Here is a 25,351-nt window from a genome sequence, read left to right on the forward strand (position 1 = left end):
CAAGTAATATGCCTTGGATATATTTCCATGACCTAGAGCTCTGGCTCTCTTCCTGCTCCTCTTTATCCTCCAGCATGAATGCATATAGTGTGAAGTTACAGTCTAATCTGGTGACTATTAATGTCTCCAACTTTTTGTTATAAACTTGTCCACATGGCCCAAATGGCTCAGTGGTTTAGCGCTGCCTTCAGCCCAGGGCATGATCCTGGAGACCTGGGATCTAGTCCCACATCAGTCTCCCTGCATGGAGCCTGCTTCTCCTTCTGCCTGTGTCTCTGCCTCTCTCTCTCCTCTCTGTATATTCTCATGAATAAATAAAATCTTTAAAAAAATAATAAAAAAATAAACTTGCCCACAGAAAATGATCCCCATCTCTCCTATAGCATCATTTTTTCCCTTCTGGACCATTTCTAAACACATACAAATAAGCTAGTGTGTCTCTGATCTGGGGGAAAGAACAAAATGCAACAAAAACATGCATCTTGACCTCACTATATTCCTCTTCTTCCCTTCCTTCTGTTTCTTTCCTTTTCCAGCAGTATTCTTTGAAAGATCTAAATTGGCTCACAGTTCATCTCTCCTGTTCTCTATTGAACCAACTCCAGTCAAGTGTTTGCCCTTTCCCTCTGCTAAAATTTCTCTTCTCAGAATTATTTGTGACCCTCATATTGCCCAATGTAATGATCATATATAAATCTTTTTTTTTTTTTTTTTTTTTTGATCATATATAAATCTTGATCTTATTTCACTTATTAGCAACATGGTTTTCTTTCCCTCCTGGCTTGCAGTGCACCTGTAGTTGTGTCACTTTCTTCCTTCCATTTTAGCTGTTCCTTTTCTGTTCCTTTCTAGTCTTTTCCTAGTCTCCATGTTGCCTCAATGTTAAAATGTTTCAGGTCCAAATCTTTTTTTCTGTGTTTAAATTCACACCCTAGGTGATTTTATCTACTCACCTCAGCTTTTAAAATGAAAACTGTCCATATGCTGGTAGCCCCCAAATTTGGTTGTCCACTCTGGATCTCTTCCCTGAACTTTAGGAAACAGTATACGTAATTGTCTACTTAACATTTCTTAACTTGGATGCCTTTAGGCATTTCAGACCACATCTTCAAAACTAAGCTATTATATGCTCTGCCTTCATTGTATGTTTGACATTCTTCTACTTCACCATCCTTGCTGTCACCATTCTGTCCAAATCACTATCATGTTTTACATGGATTACTGCAGCCTTTCCCCACTTTGTTTCTTTGCTCCTGACATTATCCCCTTTGAGTCCATTCTCAACACAGATGCCTGGATGTTCTTGCTAGAACTTAGTCAAATTAAATCCTCTTTCTTCAGCTCCTTCCAGTGATTTCCTGTCTCATGAAAGTAAAAGCCTAAGTTCTTACTACAGCCTCGGAGACCATACATGATCTGGCTCTGCATCGCCCTTCTAATACCATCTTTGCCTTCTCTTCTCCTTAATCTCTCCACTGCAGCCACACATAATTATCTTTTTCCCTTGAACATCCAAGTATTCTTCAACCCCAAGGTCTTTGCACTTGCTTCCCCTGCCTGAAAGCTCTTCCTCCTGTCATATGCATAGGTAACCTTTTTATTGTCTTTATTATTTACCTCTTACAGGTTAAAACCTGGTTGATCACTGATAATCGAGTAGGAGTAAAAATAATATGTTATAATTGTAGAAGTATATAACTGGGGCCTGAGGTTAGGGATAAGAGACTCTCCTTAAGTAGTATCAGTGATATTTATTCCGAGAAGATAAGAAGACATAAGTAAAACAAATTATTTTCTTAAAACTCTTCTTATATGAACTCTACCTCAAGCCATAAATTTCCTAGTCAAAATCTTTACTAAATTTGGAGAGGTAGAGATTATCACTCCAATTTGAAGAACTTGTCATAACTTCAGCCTTGACCTGGGATACTTTTTGAAAACTTACATACACGTTTCCCCAGGATTATGACCATCTAAGAATCATTCTAGATAATGAGAGATGTGATGGGAATATGTTGTGCTTATGAATAGTATAGAGGCAGGGAAAAAAAAGAGCAAACTGACATCTGCTGCTTCAAAGACTTGGCTTACTTTCCTTTGTGTTTAGTCTATTTCTTGTCCTCCTTTCCGCTTAGAATTCCTTTTTCTTTTCAGTTGTTTTTCAAAAGTTGCCTCTTAGGGGTGTGGTGTAGGAAACTTAACAGATTTTTAACTTGATGCTCGTTATGAAATTTAAATTCTCACTGTAGTATTTTAATTGGAAAGTTATTTTAGGTCCTTATAGTCATTCATTCATAAGATTTTATTTGTATACTCGACTACACTCAATTCAGAAGTCCTTGATTATTTATATTTTGTTTAAGTTTTGCCTTGGTTATTAAACATTATAATTAATTTTTCCTTGGTAGTCTATGCATAAATATTTATTCATAAAAACACAGAAAACTTTTTTAATAATTCTATCTCCCAGAGGCAAATACTATTAACATTTTGAATATTTCCTTTCAGTTTTTTAAAATACACTAACATATCTGTGGATACAATAATATCTTTTACTTCACCTTATATTAAAAACAATATTGATATATACCTATTTTGGAAATAATATAATTTATTTAACCATACTCCTAGTGTTGATCATGTATGTTGTTTAAATGTTTTACCATTATTTTAAAAAAATTACTATTGTAAATAAAGCTGCAATAAACATCTCTCTTTGTTGTCAGTTCAGACTATTAGTATTCGTTAGAGAATATTGAATATGCAGACATAGACACACACACAGGGCCAGGAAACAATTCCTTTTATGAAAAAGCCAGCAACAACATATTAATGGTATATAATTTACTCTTAGTTCATTCATAAAGATAGTCTTATTTAAGTTATTAAATGTTGAGAATGCACAGGGGATTATGAAGTTTTTTTTTTTTTTGTTTTGTTTTTTTTTGGGGATTATGAAGTTTGAAGGGGACTTGCCTGCCAAATGAGAAATGATTGGTAAATGTTAAATTATTGAACCTTGAGGAGTTGTGTACAATGATATCCGACTTTGGATAATACAACTTAAGAAATCATAGATATTTATTTAAATGTGAGAGTATTTTTAAACTTTGCAGGCATATTCTTCTATCTTAATTTAAATATCATTCTAGTACATTTAATTTTTAATTATTTAGGTGAGAAAATGGTTCTGAAAAGCATAAAAATATGGAGAAACTAAGAATACAAGTATAAAAGTGATCCAATTGGAGCATAATTACAAATAAAGAATATAAAATTTTACTATAAAACCAGAGAGAATCTGTGTTTCCATTTACACACATTATTTTAGAAATGTGTTATGTAGATTGAGGTACAAATAAATGTAAGTCATGTCCAGCAACCATATAATAATGGTTAATATTTATTGAGCTTATTGTGTATAAGTACCTGGAAAAGGCTTTTGTCTCACTATTTAAGTTTCACACAACACTATGTTGTATATTATTTTTATTCCTTATTATTTTGTAGATCATGTAGCTGAGGCTTAGAGTATTGTCTGAAGTTGATAGAATTAAAATCTACCTAATCTGGGGTTCAGAATCCAGTCTTCAGCTGTTATGAAGCTAGTTGTGTTATACAATCTAATAACGTATAATCCTTAAAGGAAGCTGTAAATAGATTCTATAAATATGCATGATTCTCATCAAACTTCTTTCAACATTCAATAACTTTAATATTGGGAAGTGTATCTTGATATCTAAGTTAAATGTTACTTAAAAGATCCCATTGTTGGACACCTGGCTGACTCAGTGGGTATAGCATATGACCCTGGATTTCAGGGTCATGAATTCCAGCCCCATGCTGGGTGTAAAGCTCACTTTAAAAAAAGTATCATCGCATTCTTTTTGGGGAAAAGGGATCCTCGCATGTTAGCATCTTCTGGAAAAGGGCCTCCATCATTCTTCAGCCACTCTCTCTTTGTTATAAAAATTTGGTTTCTTTTATTTTGCTATGACATTGCAATTTTTAATTTTTTGACTTTCTGCAGATTTTTTTGCTAGGAATGTTTTTCCCCTAGAACCTATATATTAGTGGTAGAGATCAGGATATTGAAATTTGTGAATAATCATACTGCTTTATTTATAAAAAATAAACAATATGCTATTGTTTAGACCTCCAGTGTTCACTTACATCAAATTATTCATTCTAATCTTGAAGTGTTTTACTTAATACTTATCTTTATTCTTCCTCATGTATTTTTCTAGATTTTTTCCAATAAATTTAAGTAATCTATAATCCATGCAACAAGATGAAATTGTTTACTTAAAAGTAAGATTTACAAATATATTTTCACATTAATTTTATTACTTACAAATAATAATTGGGGCTTAGCTGTAATAGTTGAATAAAAAAAATTACATTAATAGTTTATCTCCCGTTCTTACCAAACTTACTTTTCTAATGGAGTCTTCTTAACTTACTGTTTCTAATGGAGTTTCTTTTTCCTCTTTTCTCTCAGTTCTCCTCCCTTACTTTTTTGTTGTTGTTATTTTGCTTTACCTCCCATTTCTTCTCTTTTCTTCCATTTATTGATTTATTTCATAGTATTCATTTCATTATCAGAAAAGGTAAAATCAGTTTCCCTCCATGGTAGGTTGAGGGGAATGTGTAGAGGACAAAGGTGAAGAGAGAAAACTGAAAACCTTTGAGCACAGGGAAGAAGTTGAGACGTATTTTCCCAGAGGTTCCCATAACAAATCATTAGTCTCATACACAAAACCTGATAATGTGGAGGGCTCCTCTGGAAGAGACATACCCATAGGAGAAATAAAAGTAAGCTAGTGTGCTTTCTTCCTCTGAGCCATTTATGTAAGTTTTAATTGTTTTTCTACTTTACACGTCATTTATATACCTGTATGATTTATCTATAGATGGGGATTGTATCAGCATTTATCATTTCTAGACCATCTAACATGTTTGAAGTAACTAAATATATGTTTTATCACTTTCTGTTCTGTTTAATAATAATTGTATGACATAAGCAGTATCAATTTGAGAAAATAAGGAGTTAGGTTATATGTTCTTTTCATTTAAACTGCATGTTAAATCAGTTTTTTTCTCATCTTTCTGCTACAAACAGAATTCTCAAAATGGTATATTTTATTGTCTCAATCAGAGTAGCAAATAGTATGCTTACTAAATAAGGAAAATTTTATTTTTTAAGCAAATTAGTCACTGGGTCACAGGGCATATACACTTCCAAAATTGTTAAGGTTAATAAAATATCTTGTTCCTTAACACTAATAAAAATAAGGGAGGAACAATACTTCAATATATGTCCCTGAAAATTAAAGGACTTGGAGTTTGGGATCCTATTTCTGGAGTTAGCTTGCATTCTATCCCCTGGAGATCCTCTTAACTTTTTAAACTTAAATTTCCTCAGCAGAAAACAGCCTCAAGAATAGTAAGCATCCTGGATTATGGATTATAATGATTAATACTTGTATATATGGGAATGTATGTTTAAATGTTTTCATTGGCCAGAATCTTGGAAAAAATTCTGATCCATTTTGGCTTTTTGAACTATTAGAGGAAAGAAATGATAGAGGAAAGAGCTTCTCTGAAAACTACTGTAAGCAATTGTTGTTGCTAATAAAAAGTTACTAACTCTGATACCTAAACCAATGCAGATGAATTAATTTGTTACATGACCTAGTTTGCTGGAGGACTTTTTTTACTCACTCTACTGTTCTTAATGGGATGAGAATAAAATGACATTTAAACAGGACTGGAACATCCTAAACCTTTGCCTTCTTGCAGGATCCCCTAAAGAAATAAACCTGTTAACCCTGAGGCATTGTTACCCAGAAACACTTTAGAAATAAAAATGGACTTTGCTCCCTGAGCCCTCTTTTGTGGCCAATTTTACTGATGGCCTGGGGCCTAGTATTAAAAATGGCTGGAGGGTTGGCTGTCTTTGCTTCCTATACTCTAAGTCCACATCTGAGTAGTCTTATTGCTCTGAATAAGTGAAGTCCAATCAGCCATCAAAGAAAATAGGCAGGTAAGAAATGTGTATTTGGAATAAGAACTAAGAAATAGAATTTGTCCCAGTTCTTGGAACAGAACTGATCTAGATCATCTGCTCCAGGCTTTTTCGATTCTTTTCCACTTGCTGCTTGGAAGGATGGATATTTTTAGAGAAAGAATCTATCTCAGTATCCAGAGTTGCCCACCAGTCATATCAGATCAAACCAGAACACGTGAATAGGAGTATACCTGTGTAAATTGCATGGTAGAGAGAAGAAAGTGGAGAAGACAAGAAGAGAACAGTTAGTCTTCTGTTTTTACAGAAGCAAGAAAGAAGGGAGATGTGAGAGGAGAAAAGAGAAGAGACATTAAGACAGAGCCTCCTTCCATGAATAAATAGGCCCAGAGCCTTATAAAACTGTGAAGGAAGATCCTAAGACATGACACCCAAAGAAAATATACCACACCCTTGGCACAAATCATCAATAAATTGGTCCTCAATCCTGACCACACACTATCATTCTTCCTGTACTTTTTGGGCAGTGAAAGGGAAACTATGAGTTTTTCTTTAATAACAATCAATGTTCATGAGATTCTCAAATAATTGAAGTCTATAAATTCTTTTTTTGTGTGTTTTTAAATTGAGGTATAATTAAATATTTGAAAATTCTTTAATATTTTAAATACTTAAATATTTATTTGTTTTGTATTATTTTCTTCCAGAAAGATTAATTTATGCTGGTTAAAAGCCAGCTAGTATTAATAAAACATACATATAAGAGAAAAAGTAGTTAAATTAATCTTTTCACTAAGTGACTGTGTATGCTGTTAGGCAGACCTCATTCAGGATATCCTAGCTTCAGATCTCTCTAGACAGCTTAGCTCTTGTCTTCATTTTTTTTTTTTTTCTTTTCTACTTGAACTCAATCATGAAAGCTCAACACAGCACAGGTAGGTCACTATAAGGCCCACTCTGATCCCTTCATTGTTCCTCAAAGCGGTCAGGTTCCTACTCTCTCTTCCCTCCTAGATTGATGTGTACCAACTGTGGAAAGGACATTGGACACTCCCTGGTATAAAGGTAATTGGGAGGGAAAGTACAAATTCATGTCCAGAAATTCTATATAAATCATAAAGGCAACCTTTCCTTTATAAAAATTGCTTAGAGTTTGGCTGTAACATGAAATGGATTATTTGAAATATCTATAATAATATAGTGGTACAATCCCTTATAAAACATAAAAAGTATATTGAGCATATTGTGTCAGGAACGGCTTGAATAATCTTGTATTTATGACAAGGTATGTCTGAGAAAAAGCATTAAGGTTTTATAAGCCTTATTAAATTTTATACTTAAAAAAATTAAAGTATAGCATACATACACAAAAATACTCTGCCATCTTTTGTGTAGTTAAGTTTCTTCCCATGAGATAAGGCCAGCTAATGGAAGTTTCTCCCAATCTTCCATTAGATTAGTTTCTTCCAATCTTCCATTAGTTTTTTAGCAAACCTAAAAAACTAGTGAATTAGCTATATAATCTTGAGCTTGGGAACTTTACAGACTCCCCAATTTGAGCAAAAATCCTGAGAGATTTTCCTTTTGTTGAAAGATCTCACTATCTCACTATTAGCCTTATTTAAAAACAAAACAAAAGACCAAAAATCTTAACCCTTGGGTCATTTTCCCAGTGTCATCAGCAAATACACATTCTTTATGTAAATTAGTTACCACAAATTGAATTATGCCTCATATCACAATCATAAGGTAGGAATTTCATCACCAAGTAAGTTCATGAGTATTGGAGGAATGCCATTGTTAACCATATGTGACTCTGCACGAGACCACTTATACACATACCAGATGTTATCTCACAGTTTTAATAAACTCCAGTTTAAAATTTTTAAACTCGTGTTTCCTTGAGTTAAAAAATTGAAAGTTACCTATCATGCCTTCAGAACATCGTCTCTGTTTTGTCATAATCTGTTGAAGCTCCTCAGTGATTCCCTGTTGCCTCCAGGAACAAGTCCACCTTTCTTCATCTGGCATTCAGGAGTCTACACTCTATCTACAGTGTTACTGCCTGCCTGTCTCTTGCTATTCCTTCCACCTCACCTCCCCTGCTGCAGCAGTAGATGCTAATTTATACTAAGTGGGAATTTATCCATCAAATGTAATGAACTCTCAATGAAAGACTCTTGGTTTTTCTTTCAAATGTATATACTGGGTTCACTTGGGTTGATAGATCTTATGCTCCCTTTCTGTCCCTTCCTGTAACTGTACATGTTTTCACATTTCTGCCACCTTTGGAATCACTTTTTGTTTTCAGTTAAGTTCCTCTAATAGTTTCATAGCTCAGTTGAGACACTTTATTTTGCATACAGCCCTCTAAGTTGAATATAACTAGCTTAAAGTGTTTTCATCCTCCTTAGAAATTTAAGCACACTTTTCCTATATTACACTGGCCAGTAATACATAGTGTCTTGTTAGTCTCAATTGTAGTTTTATATCAATATTTGATTATACTAGTTTTTCATCTGTGTATTTCTTGTTTCCCCTCTAGAGTATTAAAATCACCTTAGGGCAAGTAGTATGTCATATATAGTCCTTATAGATATGTATATATGTGTATGTATATTTATACAGATATGACTTATTGTTAATAAATTTGGATATTTTTTTGAAACAGCTTTACAATGAGTTACATATTTGTTTTGAAACCACAAAATCAAGTGAAGCTATGCTCCGGCAAAATGTTGTTAGTCTTCAGGATCAACTCTTTCAAAAAGAGCTAGAAAATGTTAAATTAAAAGAAAAGCTTCAGGAATCACATGGAGCTCCCTATCTTCTACCTCAAGAAAGTGATTCAGAACACTCTGAACAGGTGAGAGACATTTTCTAATACTTACCACAAGCATTATCATATTAAATTGTCTCCTATAATGGACTAAAGAAATTTAAAAATTAGTATATTAGAATATAAGCCTTGGCAGATTGTTTTGTATTGTGCTATTTTTATACTCTTTGTAGACATGAATATTATATATAATATGGATTCATATAGAAATGCACATAGAAATACAGAGTATAACTGGCATAGTTATTATGATGAAACATTTGACTGAAATATGATAATGAAAAGCAAATTAATAGATCATGCCATTTTCAGACTTAAACCGAATGAGATAATGAAATGGAAAGAATATATAATAAGTTTCATAAAGTAGTTGCCATAATGCCCGATATGGTACTTAATATCGTTTAGTCTTAATTCTGCCACTATCTTAATGTATGATTTTAGATGGGTAACTTGACCTTTCTTCCTACTTCCTGGTGCAATTTCTGAAGTAGTACAAATGTAAAGATAGATATGTAGGTTCAGGAGTAGAATAAACCTTGGACCAAATCAGAGCCCTGCCTGAGCTTTGTAAACGTGAGCAAATTCCCTAATGCTTTTAGCCAAAGTTTGCTCACAAATAAAATGTTGATATTATTGTTATCTATGTCATGCAGTTTTGTAGGCATTAATGAAATCATGCATATTAAATATGGAGCTTGGCATATAGAAAATGTTCAGTGGTATTTTTTAGATAATCTTCAAGGTAACTTTCGGCTCTAAATATATAAAGAAAACAATCTTATTCCTGTAAGTTTAAGTGTTAAGGCACTTGGCATTTCTTTAAATCTTAGAATTTATTAATTTAGTTCAGAAATGGAATTAACACAAACAAGTAATTAAATGTTTACCAATGATCATTTAAAAGTAATCTTTGAACAGTAATTCTTGAACCCAGCATATTTTGCCTTGTTAACAATTCAACCTTAAGGCAAGAGTTTTTAAATTTGTATTGTAGTATTTAAATTTTTTGGATATCAGGTGCACAGAGTCATATAATTTGTATCATGACACAGTATCATGTGACATACATAGGCCTATTTTATTCATTTTGACTGATTTATTTATTATAATAAATTGCCTTGGTCCCATCAGCTGATCCAAGAATAGAGCATTACTAATGACTTACATCTACTTGTACACTCCTCCCTTATTTTCTCACCAGAGGTAACTAACTTGTTTAGTTGATAACTTAATTGTGTATCATTTTGATTATTTTTAAAAAAGTTTTACCACCTATAAATTATGAGGAAATAGTATGTTGTTTGGTTTTGTAATTTATAAAAATACCACAGTGTGTTGTTACTTGTGGTTTGGCAATTTTGACTCATCATTATGTTATTAAGATTCATTTATGTTGTTTGGTATAGCTGTGTATTTTTATTGATTTACAATATCCCATTTTATATGATTAAATCACGACTTCTTGTACATTCACTTGTAAGTGAGTATTTGGATTATTTCCAATTTTTGCTATTATGAATAATGCTGCAACTGATATTTTCATGCACGATTCTTGGTACACATATGCATACTTTTAGGTGGAACATGTAATTAGGAATGGAAATCCTGGGTTTAGAATGTGAAAATGTTACTTTCACAAAATACTTACTTTTCAAAGTGGTTTTCATCACTTTTACTCCCACCAGCAATGTATAGGAGATTTGGTTGATTCCCATCCTCCTTAACACTTGGTATTGTCAGACTTCTTAGTTTGCTGGCAATTAACTAATTCAGGTATAATTTTTTATTTTGATCTTCACATGCATGTCACTTTGATAAAGTATATCTTTAAATGATTGCTAGCCAAGTGTATGCCTTCTTCTGCAATACATTTATTTACATCTTTCATCCATTCTTCTACTAGATTCTTTTACTATTCATTCATCAAAGTTCTTTATATGTTCTTGATACTGATCTCTAGTAAGTTAAATACTGTATCTCAGTGTGTACCTTATCTTTTCATTTTCTTTATCGTATCATTTGATGAACAGAAGTTCTTTTTTTTTTAAGATATTACTTGTTTATTCGTGATAAATGAGAGAGAGAGAGAGAGAGAGAGAGAGAGGCAGAGACACAGGCAGAGGGAGAAGCAGGCTCCATGCAGGGAGCCTGACGCGGTACTTGATCCCGGGACTCCAGGATCATGCCCTGGGCCAAAGGCAGGCGCTGAACCGCTGAGCCACCCAGGGATCCCCCCTGAGCAGAAGTTGTTAATTTTAATTTAGACAAATTAATCTTTTACAGTTAGTGCTTTGGTGTCTCATCTAAGAAGTCCTTTCCTACCATGAAGACAGAAAGATTTGCACTTCTGTTTTCTTACAAAAGTTTTAAAGCTTTGCTTGTATCATTTATATTCACAATTCATTTGGAATGGTGTTTTATGTATAGTATAAGGTAAGGATCCATTTTTATTTATTTCTCCCCAGTAGTAATCAGGTTTTTCCAGCTCAACCTGTTGTAGTGCTGGAACAAGTACAGTTCTACTTGTAGTACTGGGCTACCTCTCTCATATATCCTACTTCAGTATATTTAGGAGTTTCTTTCTAGGCTCTGTGTCTTCTGTGTTCCTATATGATGTTATATTAATCAGTATAGTTTCTAATAAGTCTATTTGGTAGATCTACTCTTACTTTCTTACTGTTCTTTTTTTTTAAGATTTTATTTATTTATTCATGAGAGAGACAGAGAGAGAGAGAGAGGCAGACACAGGCAGAGGGAGAGGCAAGCTCCACGAAGGGAGCCCGACATGGGACTTGATCCTGGGTATCCAGGATCATGCCCGCTGAAGGCAGCACCAAACCACTGAACCACCCGGGCTGCCCACTTTCTTACTGTTCTTTAAAGGGCCTTGGCTAAGTTGGTATTTAGCACTTAAATATAACTTTAAATTAAATATAACTTTAAGGTTAATTTATAAAGTTTCATGAAAAACACTTGAAATTTTTCATGAACAGTCTTACTGAAATATACAAATGATGAAGTTTATAAACCATAAATGTATAGCTCAGTGAGATTTCAAAAGTGAGTACATCCCTGTAAATACCACTCAGATCAAGATACAGAATATTACTAGTTTCCAATAAACCTCTCTGATGTTCCTAATTGCTAACTACTTCATAAAGGTAACCATTATTTTGACTTCGGTCACCATTGATTAGTTTTGCTTATTTTTGAAACTTACAGTGTTTCTCCTTTAAACACTGTTTGCTATGGGTTTTTTTGGTAAATATCCTTTATTATGGTAAAGAAGCTCCCATCTATTCATAGTTTGATAAAAGCTTTTTTTGAAGAGGTATTGAATATATACAAAGCACCTTTTAAGGTGATAGTAAGGCTTTTCTCATTTATTCTGTTAACAGGAGAATTACATTGATTAATTTCCAGTTATTTAATTTTGCATTCCTGAAATAAATCTAGCATCATTGTAATATTTTATTATTTTTATATATTGCTGAATTCAATTTGCTAATATTTTGCTTTGGACTTTTGTATCTATGAGGGATATTGGGCTGTGGTTTTCCTTTCTTGAATGTTTTTTGTCTGATTTTAATATCAGGGTGATGCTGGTGTCCTAATACAAATTGCAAAATGTTCTTTTTCACTGGTAGAGTTTGAGCAGGACATATTATTTCTTGATTAATAATAAACACTAAATGCATTCCTTCTAAGATAAGGAACAAGTCAGTTCTAGTCAACATTGTACTGGAGATTCTAACTAGTACAATAAAGCAGAAACAAAATCATACCAATTACAAATAAGGAAGTGAAACTCTTTTTATTCACAGACAGTATGAGCATCCGTATAGAAACCATACTGAATCTACGGTAAAGCTCCTAGAAATAGTAAGTAAATTTAGCAGTGTTGCAAAAAACAGCATCAATTTATAACAATTATATATTTAAAAATTAGAAATAGGTAATTAGAAATTGAAATTTTAGGGCAGTCCGGGTGGCTCAGCGATTTAGTGTCACCTTTGGCCTAGGGCGTGATCCTGGGGACCCAGGATCAAGTCCCGCGTCGGGCTCCCTGCATGGAGCCTGCTTCTCCCTCTGCCTGTGTCTCTGCCTCTCTCTCTCATGAATAAATAAATAACATCTTAAAAAAAAATTTAAAAAACCCCAAAATATACTAGGATGTAATTAGAGATCTACATAATTGGACAGCTATGCCAAATTCATAATCAGAAGGTAAAATATTGTTAATATGTCAAGTATTTCCAAATTGATCATTCATATTATTCCAATCAGAATTCCAATCAAAATTATTTCCTTTTCCTTTTCCTTTTCCCTTTCCTTTCCTTTCCTTTCCTCCTTCCTTCCTTCCTTCCTTCCTTCCTTCCTTCCTTCCTTCCTTCCTTCCTTTTCTTTCTTTCTTTCTTTCTTTCTTTCTTTCTTTCTTTCTTTCTTTCTTTCTTTCTTTCTTTCTTCCTTTCTTTCCTTTTTTTTCTTTCTTTTCTTTCTTCTTTCTTTCTTTTCTTTCATTTTTTTTTTGAGAAATACAACCCAGTTCTGAGATTTTACTGGGATTGGTCAGAGGCCAGGGGCCTAAAAGAGCAAAATTAAGTTTCATAAAGAAAAAAATTGGAGGACTTACACTACCTGATTTTCAGACATATCAAGCTAAAAAAAAAAAAATCAAGATAATGTTCTATTGGCATAATGACTGACAAAATAATCAGTAGAACAGAGTAAGAGTCCAGAATACCCACTCACATATGTCACTTTCTAGTAACTCTTGAAATGATAGGGTTAGTCACTTTATTCTTTTTCAAGAATGTTCTGTATATATTTGCTCTGCTGCATTTTATAGAAATTTTAGCATCATCTCAGCAATTTTACAAATAAGCATTTGTTTAGAAATGTTTCTAATTTAATCTGTGATTTTCTTCTTACCCATTTGGTTATTTAGATGTGTATTGCCTCCTTTTGAAATATTTGGGTATTTGTCCTTGTATAGATCTTCCTCAGTTACAATGCATTTACATCCCTATAAACCAATCCTAAGTTGAAGATGTTGTAAGTTAAAAATACCGTAAATACAGCTAGCATACCAAACATCATCGCTTAGCCTAGCCTATGTTAAACATGCTCAGAATGCTTACATTAGCCTACAGTTGGGCAAAATCATTTAACCCAAAGCCTATTTTATAATAAAATGTTGAGTATCTCACATATGTTGAGTACTGTATTGAAAGTAAAAAAAGAACCCAGAATTGTTATATGGATGTGGAATTGTTTTAAGCATACTGGTTTTTCACTCTTGTCTGTCTGGGAGCTGAGGCTCACTGTTGATGATTCACATGACGAGAGAAGATCATACTGCACTATTGCTAGCCTGGGAAGAGATCAAAATTCAAAGTACAGTTTCTACTGAGTGCAAACTTTTTTGGTATTATCTTAAAGTTGAAAAATCATGCGGAACCATTGTAAGTCTGGGACAATTTATATATGTTATTATTGCTATTCACTTCTAATATATCTCTATTGTGGTCAGAGATAGTACTCACTCTCTGATTACTGTATTTGAAATCTAGCATATGGTTTATATGTACTTGCAAATAATTTATATTCCGTAGCTTTTGGATGGAGTGTTCCTTAAATATCAATATTAATTATGTCATGTGGTTGATAGTGTTCTGATCTTCTGTCTTTAATGATTTTTGTATTTGGTATTTTAATCAGTTTTTCTGTTAGTTGCTAGGAGAAAGGTGTTAGAATCTCCCAATATGATTGTTGATTTTTCTATTTCTCCTTTTAATTTTCTCAATTTTTGCTTCTTATACTTTAAAGATGTTTTATTTGGTGCATACATATTTCTTCTTTTTTTTAAGTTTTTTGTTTGGTTCTGTTTTATTTCATTCCTTTTTGTTTTGTTTTGTTTTTATTGAAGTTTGATTTGCCAACATTTCGTATAACATCCAGTGCTCACAGTGGGTGGGAAATTGGAGTAACTGGGTGACGGTCACTGAGGAGGGCACTTGATGGGATGAGCACTGAGTGCATACATATTTCTGACTGTCATGTCTTTCTGATTAATTGAACCTTTTGTCATTATAAAATGTTACTTTTAATTATAATAATATTCTATTGACTTGAAACCCAATTTTATGTTAATATAGCCTGTCCAACTCTCTAATAGTTACATTATATGGTATATCTTTTTCCATCCTTTTAATTTCCACCTATAGTCTTTATATTAAAGTATACATAGTTGGGTCTTGTATTTTTTGTTCATTCTGACAGTTTCTTCCTTTTCATTACGGTGTTAACCCAGTTAGAGTTAATAAAATTATTAACATGGTTGGGTTTGATTTACCATTTTTAAAAAATTTATCCTGGTTTTGTTCTGTCCCTCTTTTCTTTCTTTTGGGTTAAATGTTTAAATATATTTTGGGAGCAATTAATAAATTCCAGTTTTCTGTCTTCTAGATTCAGCTGCTTCTGATGATAAGTCAGAGGCAATTTGTTTCATTATTTACTTAAATGTGATATACCAGTTTTGTCTAGCTTCTTTTAAAAAATATTTTAACTTTAGTTTTAACTATGATGTTTCCAAGTTTTCATTGTAGTGAGCCTTCTTGCAATTTTCTGGGAAAAAAAAGTGAGTGTGTATTTGTTTATTTATTGCACTAAATTAGGGGAAAGTGTTGATATGATTTCCTCAGTTATTTTTCTGACTCCTCTCTATTCTCCATTTGAGATTTCTGTTCCACTTTTGTTGGATTTTTCAGTGTTATCCCCTAGATCAGCAAGTCTCTCATTTTTTAAAGTCTTTTAATATCTATGTATCTTCAGACTAGCTAATTTCTATTAATTTAAGTTCAAGTAACTGACACTTGTGTTATCCCCAATTTGCCTTTTAAGTCTTTTCTGTGAATTATTCTTTAAATATTGTATGTTTCAGTACTGGAAGTTTCATTTGTTTCATTATTATAGTATGTACATACCTGTGGGGTTTTCCTAATTATCCATATCTTACAGACATACTTTTTTTTAGGTCCTTGTTCTAATAGTTAAAATAGATCCTTTAAAATAATCACATTTTAATTCCATATTTTGGGATTTCTTGGGTATGTTGACTAGTGGTTTTCCTCTGCTTTTAAATATGGGTTGCATATTAATATTTTCTCTGTGTCTAATAATTTGGGATTGTGTAGTATATATTGTGAGAGATGTGTTACAGATACACTGATTTCTGTTATACTATTTATATAAGTGTTGAAGTTTTTTGTTTTGTTTTTAGTCAGAAGTTAACTAGTTTAAACTTAAAACTCTCAGCTCTGTTTCCCTTCAGGTGGGTACAGTTAAATTGTTTTTAGTTTCTTTAACCTTATCTGGATTATAGCAAGGTCTTGCCTGGTGCATAAATAGTTGAGGTATCACTTATTCTTTTGGTTCTCTTTTCTAGAATTTCCCCTTTCTCCCTGCAGTGGGAGGCCTGAACTCTGTCCTCTGTACATTTCTTTTGGAATGTTAGCCTTCCCAATAGTATCTGCTGTGAGCTACCCTCAGGTAAAAATTCACAAAAATAGGAAGGTCACTCAGTGTTGTTCTATTTCCCAAGTATTAATTCTTGTCCAGATTCTCCCTGTGTCTGATTATTCTCTGTTATCTTCAGATAGTTGTTTTTATATTTTGCTCAGAGTTTAAATGGTTTTAGGCAGGAGGCATAGTCTGATAGGATCAACTCAGCCATTATTGTAAGTGGAACTCTCTAGTCTTTTGACATTTTAGAGTGAGTTTTAACTTTTAATCACTTTTCATGCAATGCAAGGAACTTAATATATTCTTCTTTATCTTTTCACCTACATTTGCTGTCTTTGTCTTACATTTTGATCCTACAAACATTTTTACCCTATAAGACATCATTATTGTCACTAAAGAATCCGTATTCGTGTAGAATGTTTATTCACCTGAGTGCTCTTCCTTCTTTTCTGCAATTCTGTGTTTCCTTCAAGGATCTTTTGCCATCTATACTAAGCACTCCTCCAGTGTGGGTAGATCAGAGAGAGCTGTGGGGAAAAGAGTAAGAAGTGACCTCAGAAAGGCAGATGTGAGCTCCTGCCTCCCAGGGCCACCATAAGGCCACCCTAAGGATATAGATTTTACATTGAGTGAGATGGAAATTCACTGATGTGTTTCAAATAGAAATGTAACATGGAAGCTATTGGAGGGTTTGTTAGAAGACTGATAAATAAAACCTAACTTCGTATTTATTTATTTATTTTTAAAGATTTTATTTATTTATTCATGAGAGGCACAGAGAGAGAGAGAGAGGCAGAGACAAGGGCAGAAGGAGAAGCAGGCTCCAGACAGGGAGCCCGATGTGCGACCCCAGGATCATGCCCTAGGCTGAAGGTGGTTCTAAACTGCTGAGCCACTGGGGCTGCCCTAACATCACTTTTAAAAGGCTCACCCTGGGATGCCCGGGTGGTTCAGTAGTTGAACATCTGCCTTTGGCTCAGGTAGTGATCCCAGGGTCCTGGGATCGAGTCCTACATTGGGCTTCCCACAAGGAAACTGCTTCTCCCTTTGCCTATGTCTCTGCCTCTCTCTCTGTGTTTTTCATAAATAAATAAATAAAATCTAAAATAATAAAATAAAATATAAAATAAATAAAATAAAATAAAATAAAATAAAATAAAATAAAATAAAATAAAGGCTCACCCTAGCTGCAATACAGAAAGGAGACTATGGGTAGACAAGAATGGGAACTGAGGAACAAATTCAAGAGGAAATTGTAAGGGTAAAGATGAAACTTAGTGGGTGCTTAGATAGGTTGTGAGACATACTTTGATTTTGAAAATAATTCAGAAGTAGAGCACACAAGATTTGAAGATGGCTTAGATATGAAGTTTGGGAAGAAAGGAGGAATTAAAAATGAATCCAAGATTTCCAGGCCTTACTAAGTGGACAAATAGATTTGCCATATTCTGAGGCGAGAAATATATTCTAGCATTCTCATAACAGGAAGGAGAACCTGACATTATACAGAGAGAAGTGAAAGCCCTGAATCAGGGAATTAATGGAGAGAAATGGGTAACTTTGAATTTCTACCAGTTAGTAACATATTCTTTGTCATGTCATTACTAGAACCCTTCTTTAGGATTTAGTCCAACTAGACTCTTCTTTTTGTTTTTGCTTTTTTTTTTTTTTTGAGATTTTATTTATTTTAGAGAGAGAGTGTATGAGTGGGGCAGGGGTTGGGGGCAGAGGGAGAGAGAGAGAGAGAATCTTAAGCAGACTTAGGGCTGAATGAGCACAGAGTCCCACATGGGGCTTGATCTACCAACCCTGAGATCATGACCCGAGCCAAAATCAGGAGTCAGATGCTTAACCAGCTGAGCCACCCAGGCACCCCTAGACTCATCTTTTCATTCATCCATTCTTCTATCCGTTATTCATTTATGTATTATTATTCAGTGATATAATCAATTTTTATTAAAATCCAGTACTGTATTCTAGGTAATAGGTTTAGTGTGAAAGAATACAAAGATGAATAAGACAGCCTACTTTTATGAATCTCATAGATGGCTATGTAGACAAGAAAATAATTATTATAATATGTGCTATAATTGAAGTATGAGCAAACTGTGAACTTTGTGGAAAGAAGCTTTACAGGAAACATGTGTAGGGAGAGGGAAGAGTGTTGTCAAAGAGAAAGTGGACTGTATGTCAGTTTGAAAATTATTTAGGAGTTTCTACCTTGGTGGAAGTGAATTATCATAGGCCTCAACATGAGAAAGTGTGTGGTATGTCCCAGATACTAAGAATAGTCTAGGTAAGTGCTTCTCAGAGTTTAATATATATCAAAATAACTTGGTCTAAGGGATTGTTAAAATATATTCTAGACTGGAACCTGAGATTCTACATCTATTTCACATTCCCAGATGATGCTGTGGTAGCCGGTCCAGATATCACCCTTTGATTAATAAGAAACTAAGTGGGTAAGTGGATTATATAGTTGAGGGGAAGTGATAGGGATATTTTATTCTTCCACTTTTCTTATCCCTAGTTTATCTTTTTAAAATACTTTTGTAGTGGTACTTTTTTGTACATGATTTTTGGGGGTTACATTTAGAGTAATAAATAACATAAATTCTGGATCCCTTATCTGCTTTACCTTGGACAGATTACTTAATTTCTCTAAGCCTCAATTTTATTATTTGTAAAATAAGTATTATAATAGTACCTACCTTATAGAAGTTTTATGAAGATTACATGAGGTAATGCTGGTGGGCATTTAGAGTAATAATTAGGTTATTATTACTTAGGTCTTAATAGAGCTATATAGAATAAACACTTACGTCATGTTAGTAAATTTGAAATTTTTCTCCTGTATTGGTAGTGATTTATCTTTTCTTCTTCCTGATCTCACTTATAATCAGAATTATTGGTGAGCTGACAGTCTTTGCCATAGAAAAGGGCAAAGCTAATTGGTTCATATGGGATTGAAACCTGTGACCTTTGATTTCTTAGCACCCTGCTCTTAACTAGCTGAATTCTGAATGACTGCCTATTCTTATCTCAGAATGCTTGTTTATCTTTTTCATGCAGAAGTACTGTTTCTTGCCTTGGAGGAATAATTTGCAATGGAGGACAAGAGAGAAACCTAAACCTTAAGTTTACTATATTTACCTGTGAATGAGAGTCACTTGATGTGGCTAACTGCAGACCAAAAATTAGAGTGGCAAATTTTAACCACAGGCTTGTTTATTTTTATTTCCCTTCATTGATAGTCTATTCTTTCTTTTCCTGAGTGGCAGAGAATTGTTTACCCTTATGTTCTTACTTTCTTTTAAAAAATTGTTTCACTAAATACTTGAAATCCACAAAAAAATAAATGTAATGGCAGTGTACCCACCAGAAGCTATCAACCAATACTCTTGATGCTACTATGTGCTCCTCTTTTATACCATTTTACTTATTTTCTCCAAAGATAATCTCTTAGATATTAATTTTAATTTTAAAATTAATTCCTGCCTACTAAAACTATTTTCTTAACTAATATATCATTTCATTGTTCTTTTATTTAAACCTTAAAAATATCTAGGGCGCCTATGTGGCTCAGTCAGTTAAACATCTGACTTTTAATTTCGGCTCAGGTCATGATTTCAGGGTCCTGAGATAGAATTGGGTGTCAGGCTCTGTGGTGGAGTCTGCTTAAAATTCTCATGCTCTCCCTTCCCCTCTTCTCGCTTGCACATGTTCATTCTCTCTCTTTAAAAACAAATCATCCTCTTTATATATTATTATATATATATATATTATATGCTATTCTCCACAACTAGGTTTTATCTTTGAACTTTATTTTTGTAAGATAACTCAAAGATAATTCATTACCGTTGAGTGTACTTATACTTTTTTTCTCTTCTGTGGAACAGTCTATTGTATGAATAAGCTACTCTTTTTTGCAAATGAGCATTTTTTTTGTTTTAATTTTTTTAGCTCTAGGAGTTTTTACACACTGCTACTGTGAACTTTGTAGTACATGTGTCCATATCCACATGTGCAAGACTTTTTCTCAGATATATTGTTAAGAGTAAAATTGGTGGTCATAGATATGCCGATGTTCAGGCTTACAAGAAAATGCCAAATTGCTTGCCAAAGTTGCTGTCTCTAATTATAGACTTCTTAGTTACATTCTAAAAAAGGAAAAAATAGTATCTCATTCTGGTTTCAGTTTATATTTCTTTGATTTCTAATGAGCTTGAGCATCTTATGTTTATTTTACATAAAATACCTATTTGTGTCTTTTGCTCTCCTTTTTATTGGAATGTTTGTCTTTTTGTTGAAGTTCCGTGTTTTAGATACTAATCTTTTGTTATTATGAGAGCTTTTGTATTACATAAAACCCAAATCTCTGTGGTTTAAAATAATTTATATCTTATTTACATTACAGTCCAATATGGGTATTACTTGGATTTTCAACTTCTAAATTGAAAGTGATTTAGAGATCTAGGCTCCTTTCATCCTTTGGATCCATTAGCTTTCAACATGGCTATCAAAGTTGTCTTGGAATCATGTCTCCTCCAGCCAACAAGAAGGGAAAAAGGGCCTAGAGAGTCATATTTAAGGAGTTTTTATAAATAAGCCTTCAAAGTGGTACATACTACTTCTGTCAGCATTGATTCAAAGAATTGCAAAGAAAATTGGGAAATATGAACCCCCAACTATTGGAAAGTATATGTCCATTTCCAAAAAGAGGAAGTGAGTTTAGAGATCAGCCAGCAGTCTCAGCTTTCAGTTAGAATTTTTGCAAATATCTTCTTGCTTGTGACTTGTCTTTTCAAATATTCTATGGTGTCTTTTGAAAAATGTTTATTAATTTTAATACACTTGAATTTCTCATTATTTTCTCGTAAACTTTGTGCTTATTGTATCTTGTCTAAGAAATCTGACCTTATCCTGAACTCAAAAGATATTTTCCTATATTTTCATCTAAAGTGTTATAGTTTTGACTTCCACATGTAAGTCTTTATGTGGGGTTGATTTTTCTTTATTGTGAATAATAAAGAACTAAATATTCAATTTAGTTTTTTTTTTAATCTGAATATCTGTTTCAACACTGGTTATCATGCTAATAATCACTCCTTTTCTCAGTGATCTGCATTGCTTCCTTTGGATTTTTTTCCAAAGGAAAAAAAGGAGGTGGGGGGCGGTAAGGGGAGAGAGAGAATCTTAAGCAGTCTCCATACCCAGCGAGGAGCCCCACAGGAGGCTCAGTATCAACCCTGAGATCATGACCTAAACTGAAATCAAAGAGTTGGACTTAACAACTAAGCTGCTCAAGCACTCCTCCTCTGACATTTTTTATTTCATGTAAATATGTGTCCATATTTAAGTGGGTCTGTTTTAGGCTCTATATTCTGTTGTGTTGAGTAACTTTTTTTAAATCTCTGAAATAACAACACTGTTTGTTATTATAGCTTCATGATGAGTCTTGATATCTGATATGATAGATCTCTTCAGTTTATTCTTCTTAGATCTGCTCTAGATATTCTTGATCTTTTGCTCTTCAGTATGATGTTGTAATCATCTATCATGTTCCCTAAAAAATCTTGTGAGGATTAATTTGAGAAGAAATGACATTTTTAGCATTTTAAATATTTTTTTCCTAAATATGCTATATATACTTCAATTTAGGTCTTCTTTAATGCATTTTTTAAATGTTTTATAGTTTTATCCATAGAGGTCTTATATCTCATTATTAGATATGTAATAGCTACTCTCTCTTATTAGATTCTGAGTAGCTTACATTTTTGTTGCTATTTTAGCTACTTGTCTTTTTATTAGATTTTTCTTTCTTGTGTATAGCAATATAATTGTTTTTTAAATGTTTATCTTATATCCAGCTACCCTCTTATCTCTTATTAATTTGTTTTATAGATTCCTCTGGGTTTTCTGTGTAGTCTCCCAGTTTTACTTTTGCTTTAAAAATCCTATTTTTTCCAGATTTTTATTTAAATTCTAGTTAGTTTTCAATGCAATCAAGAAATGGACAGAAGACATGAATAGCCATTTCTCCAAAGAAGACAGATAAATAAATGGTCAACAATCACATGAAAAAATACTCAACATCACTCAGTATCAGGGAAATACAGATTAAAACCACAGTAATAGAGGGAGGTGGGTGGCAGATGGGCCACAAGCAAGGAGGGAACCTGTTATGATGAGTGCTAGGTATTATATGTAAGTGATGAATCACTAAATTCTACTCCTGAACCAATATTATTCTATATGTTAACTAACTAGAATTTATTTATTTATTTATTTATGTTTAGTTTACCAGTTCATTTTATTTATTTTCTTTTTTTAATTTAAATTCAATTAATTAACATATATTGTATTACTAGTTTCAGAGGTAGAGGTCAGTGACTCATCAGTTGTATTCAGTTCTTATTATGACACATATCTTCCTTAATGCCCATCACCCAGTTGTCTCATTCCCCATCCTCCTTCTCCTCCAGGAACCCTCAGTTTGTGTCCTATGATTATAAGAGTCTTTTATGGTTTGTCTCCCTCTCTGATTTCATCTTGTTTTATTTTTTTCCTCTCTTCCCTATGATCATCTGTTTTCTTAAATTCCACATATGAGTGAGATCATATGATAATTGTCTTCCTCTAATTGATTTATTTAGCTTAGCATAATACTCTAGTTCTATCTATGTCATTGCAAATGGCAAGATTTCATTTTTTGGTAGCTGAGTACTATTCCATTGTATATATATTCCACATCTTCTTTATTCATTCACATGTTGATCTGGGCATGTACCCCTTCAAATATGTATATTTATATCCTTTGGGTATAATGTACTACCCAGTGGAATAACTGCTAGATCATAGAGTAGTTCTATTTTTAACTTTTTGAGGAACCTCCATACTGTTTTCCAGAGTGGCTGCACCAGTTTGCATTCCCACCAATAGTGTAAGAGTATTCTTCTTTTTCCTCATCCTCAACACAGGAAATAAAAATCCTAATATGTTATACCAATGTTTATACATTTTACCATACAAAAGTTCAGTGGAAGTGCTAAGAGTGAGTGTCCTTGTCCTTTTCTTAATTTTAAAGGGAATATTCACCTTGAATAAGGAAGTTAGCCATAAGTTTCTTATAGATACTCTTTTATCACTTTAAGGAACCTGATTAATATCATATATAAATGGTGATAAATTTTATCAATTTTTTTATCTTTTGATGCCTGAGGCATTTCTAATCCTTTATAAACTAATTTATTCATTTTACTGATATTTTATCTTTTGAATCTCTTTATGAAGGAAATTGGCCTGTTATATAATTTCATAAAAATTGACACAAGACTTAGGGCTCTTATGGTGACCCACATTGATCATAATAAAAGGCCTAATGAGATTAGTTCCAGTGAATTTAAGGCAGGTAGTGGTAGCAGGTTGTGTATTTGGGATAGAGAGATCTGTGCCAGTGGTTTCTTCTATAAATCTGTAGGTTGATGTGAGGAGAGGTAAGGAAACTAGATATTAGGCCCAGTGCTTGGCCTTGCTGTCAGCCCAAATGATGGTAGAAGATCTCAGGAGGCAGGCCTGGTATTAGACCCCAGGTGTGCTTTCAGTCTTGAGCCCTACATGTGGCTTTGTGTGTGTATGAGTATACAAAGAAAATGGAGAATATGTATTTTATGTAGTTGGAAACATACGGTATATAAATTTGTAAACTGCTTATACAATTACCATTTCTTTGCAATAGGATTAAATGTTTAAAAACGGTTTTTGACTCCTTAAGATAGGAATAGAACCTTTTTTTTTGTTGGTGAGGGTTTTTTTTTTTCATCTTTCAAATGTTTATTTTAGACTCTACTGTTTTAGACACAATGGATTCAAAATTATACAAGGTATAGTCCTTGTCCTTGAGGCTTAAGGTTAGTAAGTACCATCATTACTGTGACTAGAGACCTGCGTGGCCTGGTGATACACAGAAGGCTATTTGATATATTTATTTACTTTGTAGGTTGGTTATTTATTTATTCATTTATGGTTAACGTTTTAAGTATGTACAACCAACTGCCATAGGCTATGATGTTTTGTGTTTGTTTTTTTTTTAATTTGAGTATAGTTGAGACATGTTACATTAGTCTCAGGTATACAACATAGTGATATAACATCTCTATACCTTAAGCTGTGCTCATCACAGTGCACCTACCATCTGTCACCATTCAGCACTATTACAGTATTATTGACTATATTCCCTACGGTGTACCTTTTATTCCTGTGGCTTATTCATTCCATAACTGGAAGTCTGTATCTCCCACTCCCCTAAGTGATTAGTATTTAAATTTCAATAAATGCTTATTGAATGAATACATGAAAAAATGCATATCCTACTCTAAACCCGTTTAGACTATCTCACAATGATCAAGTATTCTTTGATAACAATTCCAGTAAGTAGGAGATAGGAGCATTGAAGAATCAACTTTTGCAAGGAATTATCTAATTGTGATGTGGAGTACTTAGATGTGTACTAAAAATTTCTGTCTTTTCTTTAGCAGTGTTGAATTGATTTGGTGGAATTTTCCAGCACAGCAAAGGAGAAAAGGATATCAGTATTAGTTAGCTTTGTTTTCTTGCCAGTCAGGAGGTCTGGTATTGGTAGTGGCTAATTGGCATCAGCTAAAGTATTTTCCTTTCTCAGTTGGCAGAGATCAGATTGTACTACCTGAACTTAGGCTCAAAGTGCTGCTAAACCTTGTCATACTGTAGTTGAGACATATGCTAACATTAATAATTGGTTTTCTTTTTATAATTTTTACCTTATTATTGTTTCAGTTATACTTTTTTTCCCCATTTTCAACATGGAAGAATATCAATCATGAACTTTCTTTGAGTATCTTCCTGTTACAGCATCAAAATAATTTTTAATATATGAGGACTGTGTTATATATGATGTATTTATGTTTATCACCATCTTA

At 33.2% G+C, this 25,351-nt stretch overlaps 1 protein-coding gene across 13 annotated transcripts in view; it reads left to right on the forward strand.

Annotated features, from left to right (window-relative positions):
- CNTLN (centlein) overlaps positions 1-25,351 on the forward strand; it is a 316,659-nt gene that overhangs the window by 136,364 nt on the left and 154,944 nt on the right. For 10 of the 13 annotated variants that reach the window (XM_077912082.1, XM_077912073.1, XM_077912077.1 and 7 more), the window contains 2 exons: positions 7,043-7,093; positions 8,700-8,894. In XM_077912082.1, the coding sequence (XP_077768208.1) occupies positions 7,043-7,093; positions 8,700-8,894 (246 nt within the window). The remainder of the gene's footprint in view (positions 1-7,042; positions 7,094-8,699; positions 8,895-25,351) is intronic. The other 3 variants (XM_077912075.1, XM_077912078.1, XM_077912079.1) reach the window with 1 other exon arrangement.

The sequence above is a fragment of the Canis aureus genome, chromosome 10 (assembly GCF_053574225.1).
Source record: "Canis aureus isolate CA01 chromosome 10, VMU_Caureus_v.1.0, whole genome shotgun sequence".
Classification (NCBI taxonomy): Eukaryota; Metazoa; Chordata; class Mammalia; order Carnivora; family Canidae; genus Canis; species Canis aureus.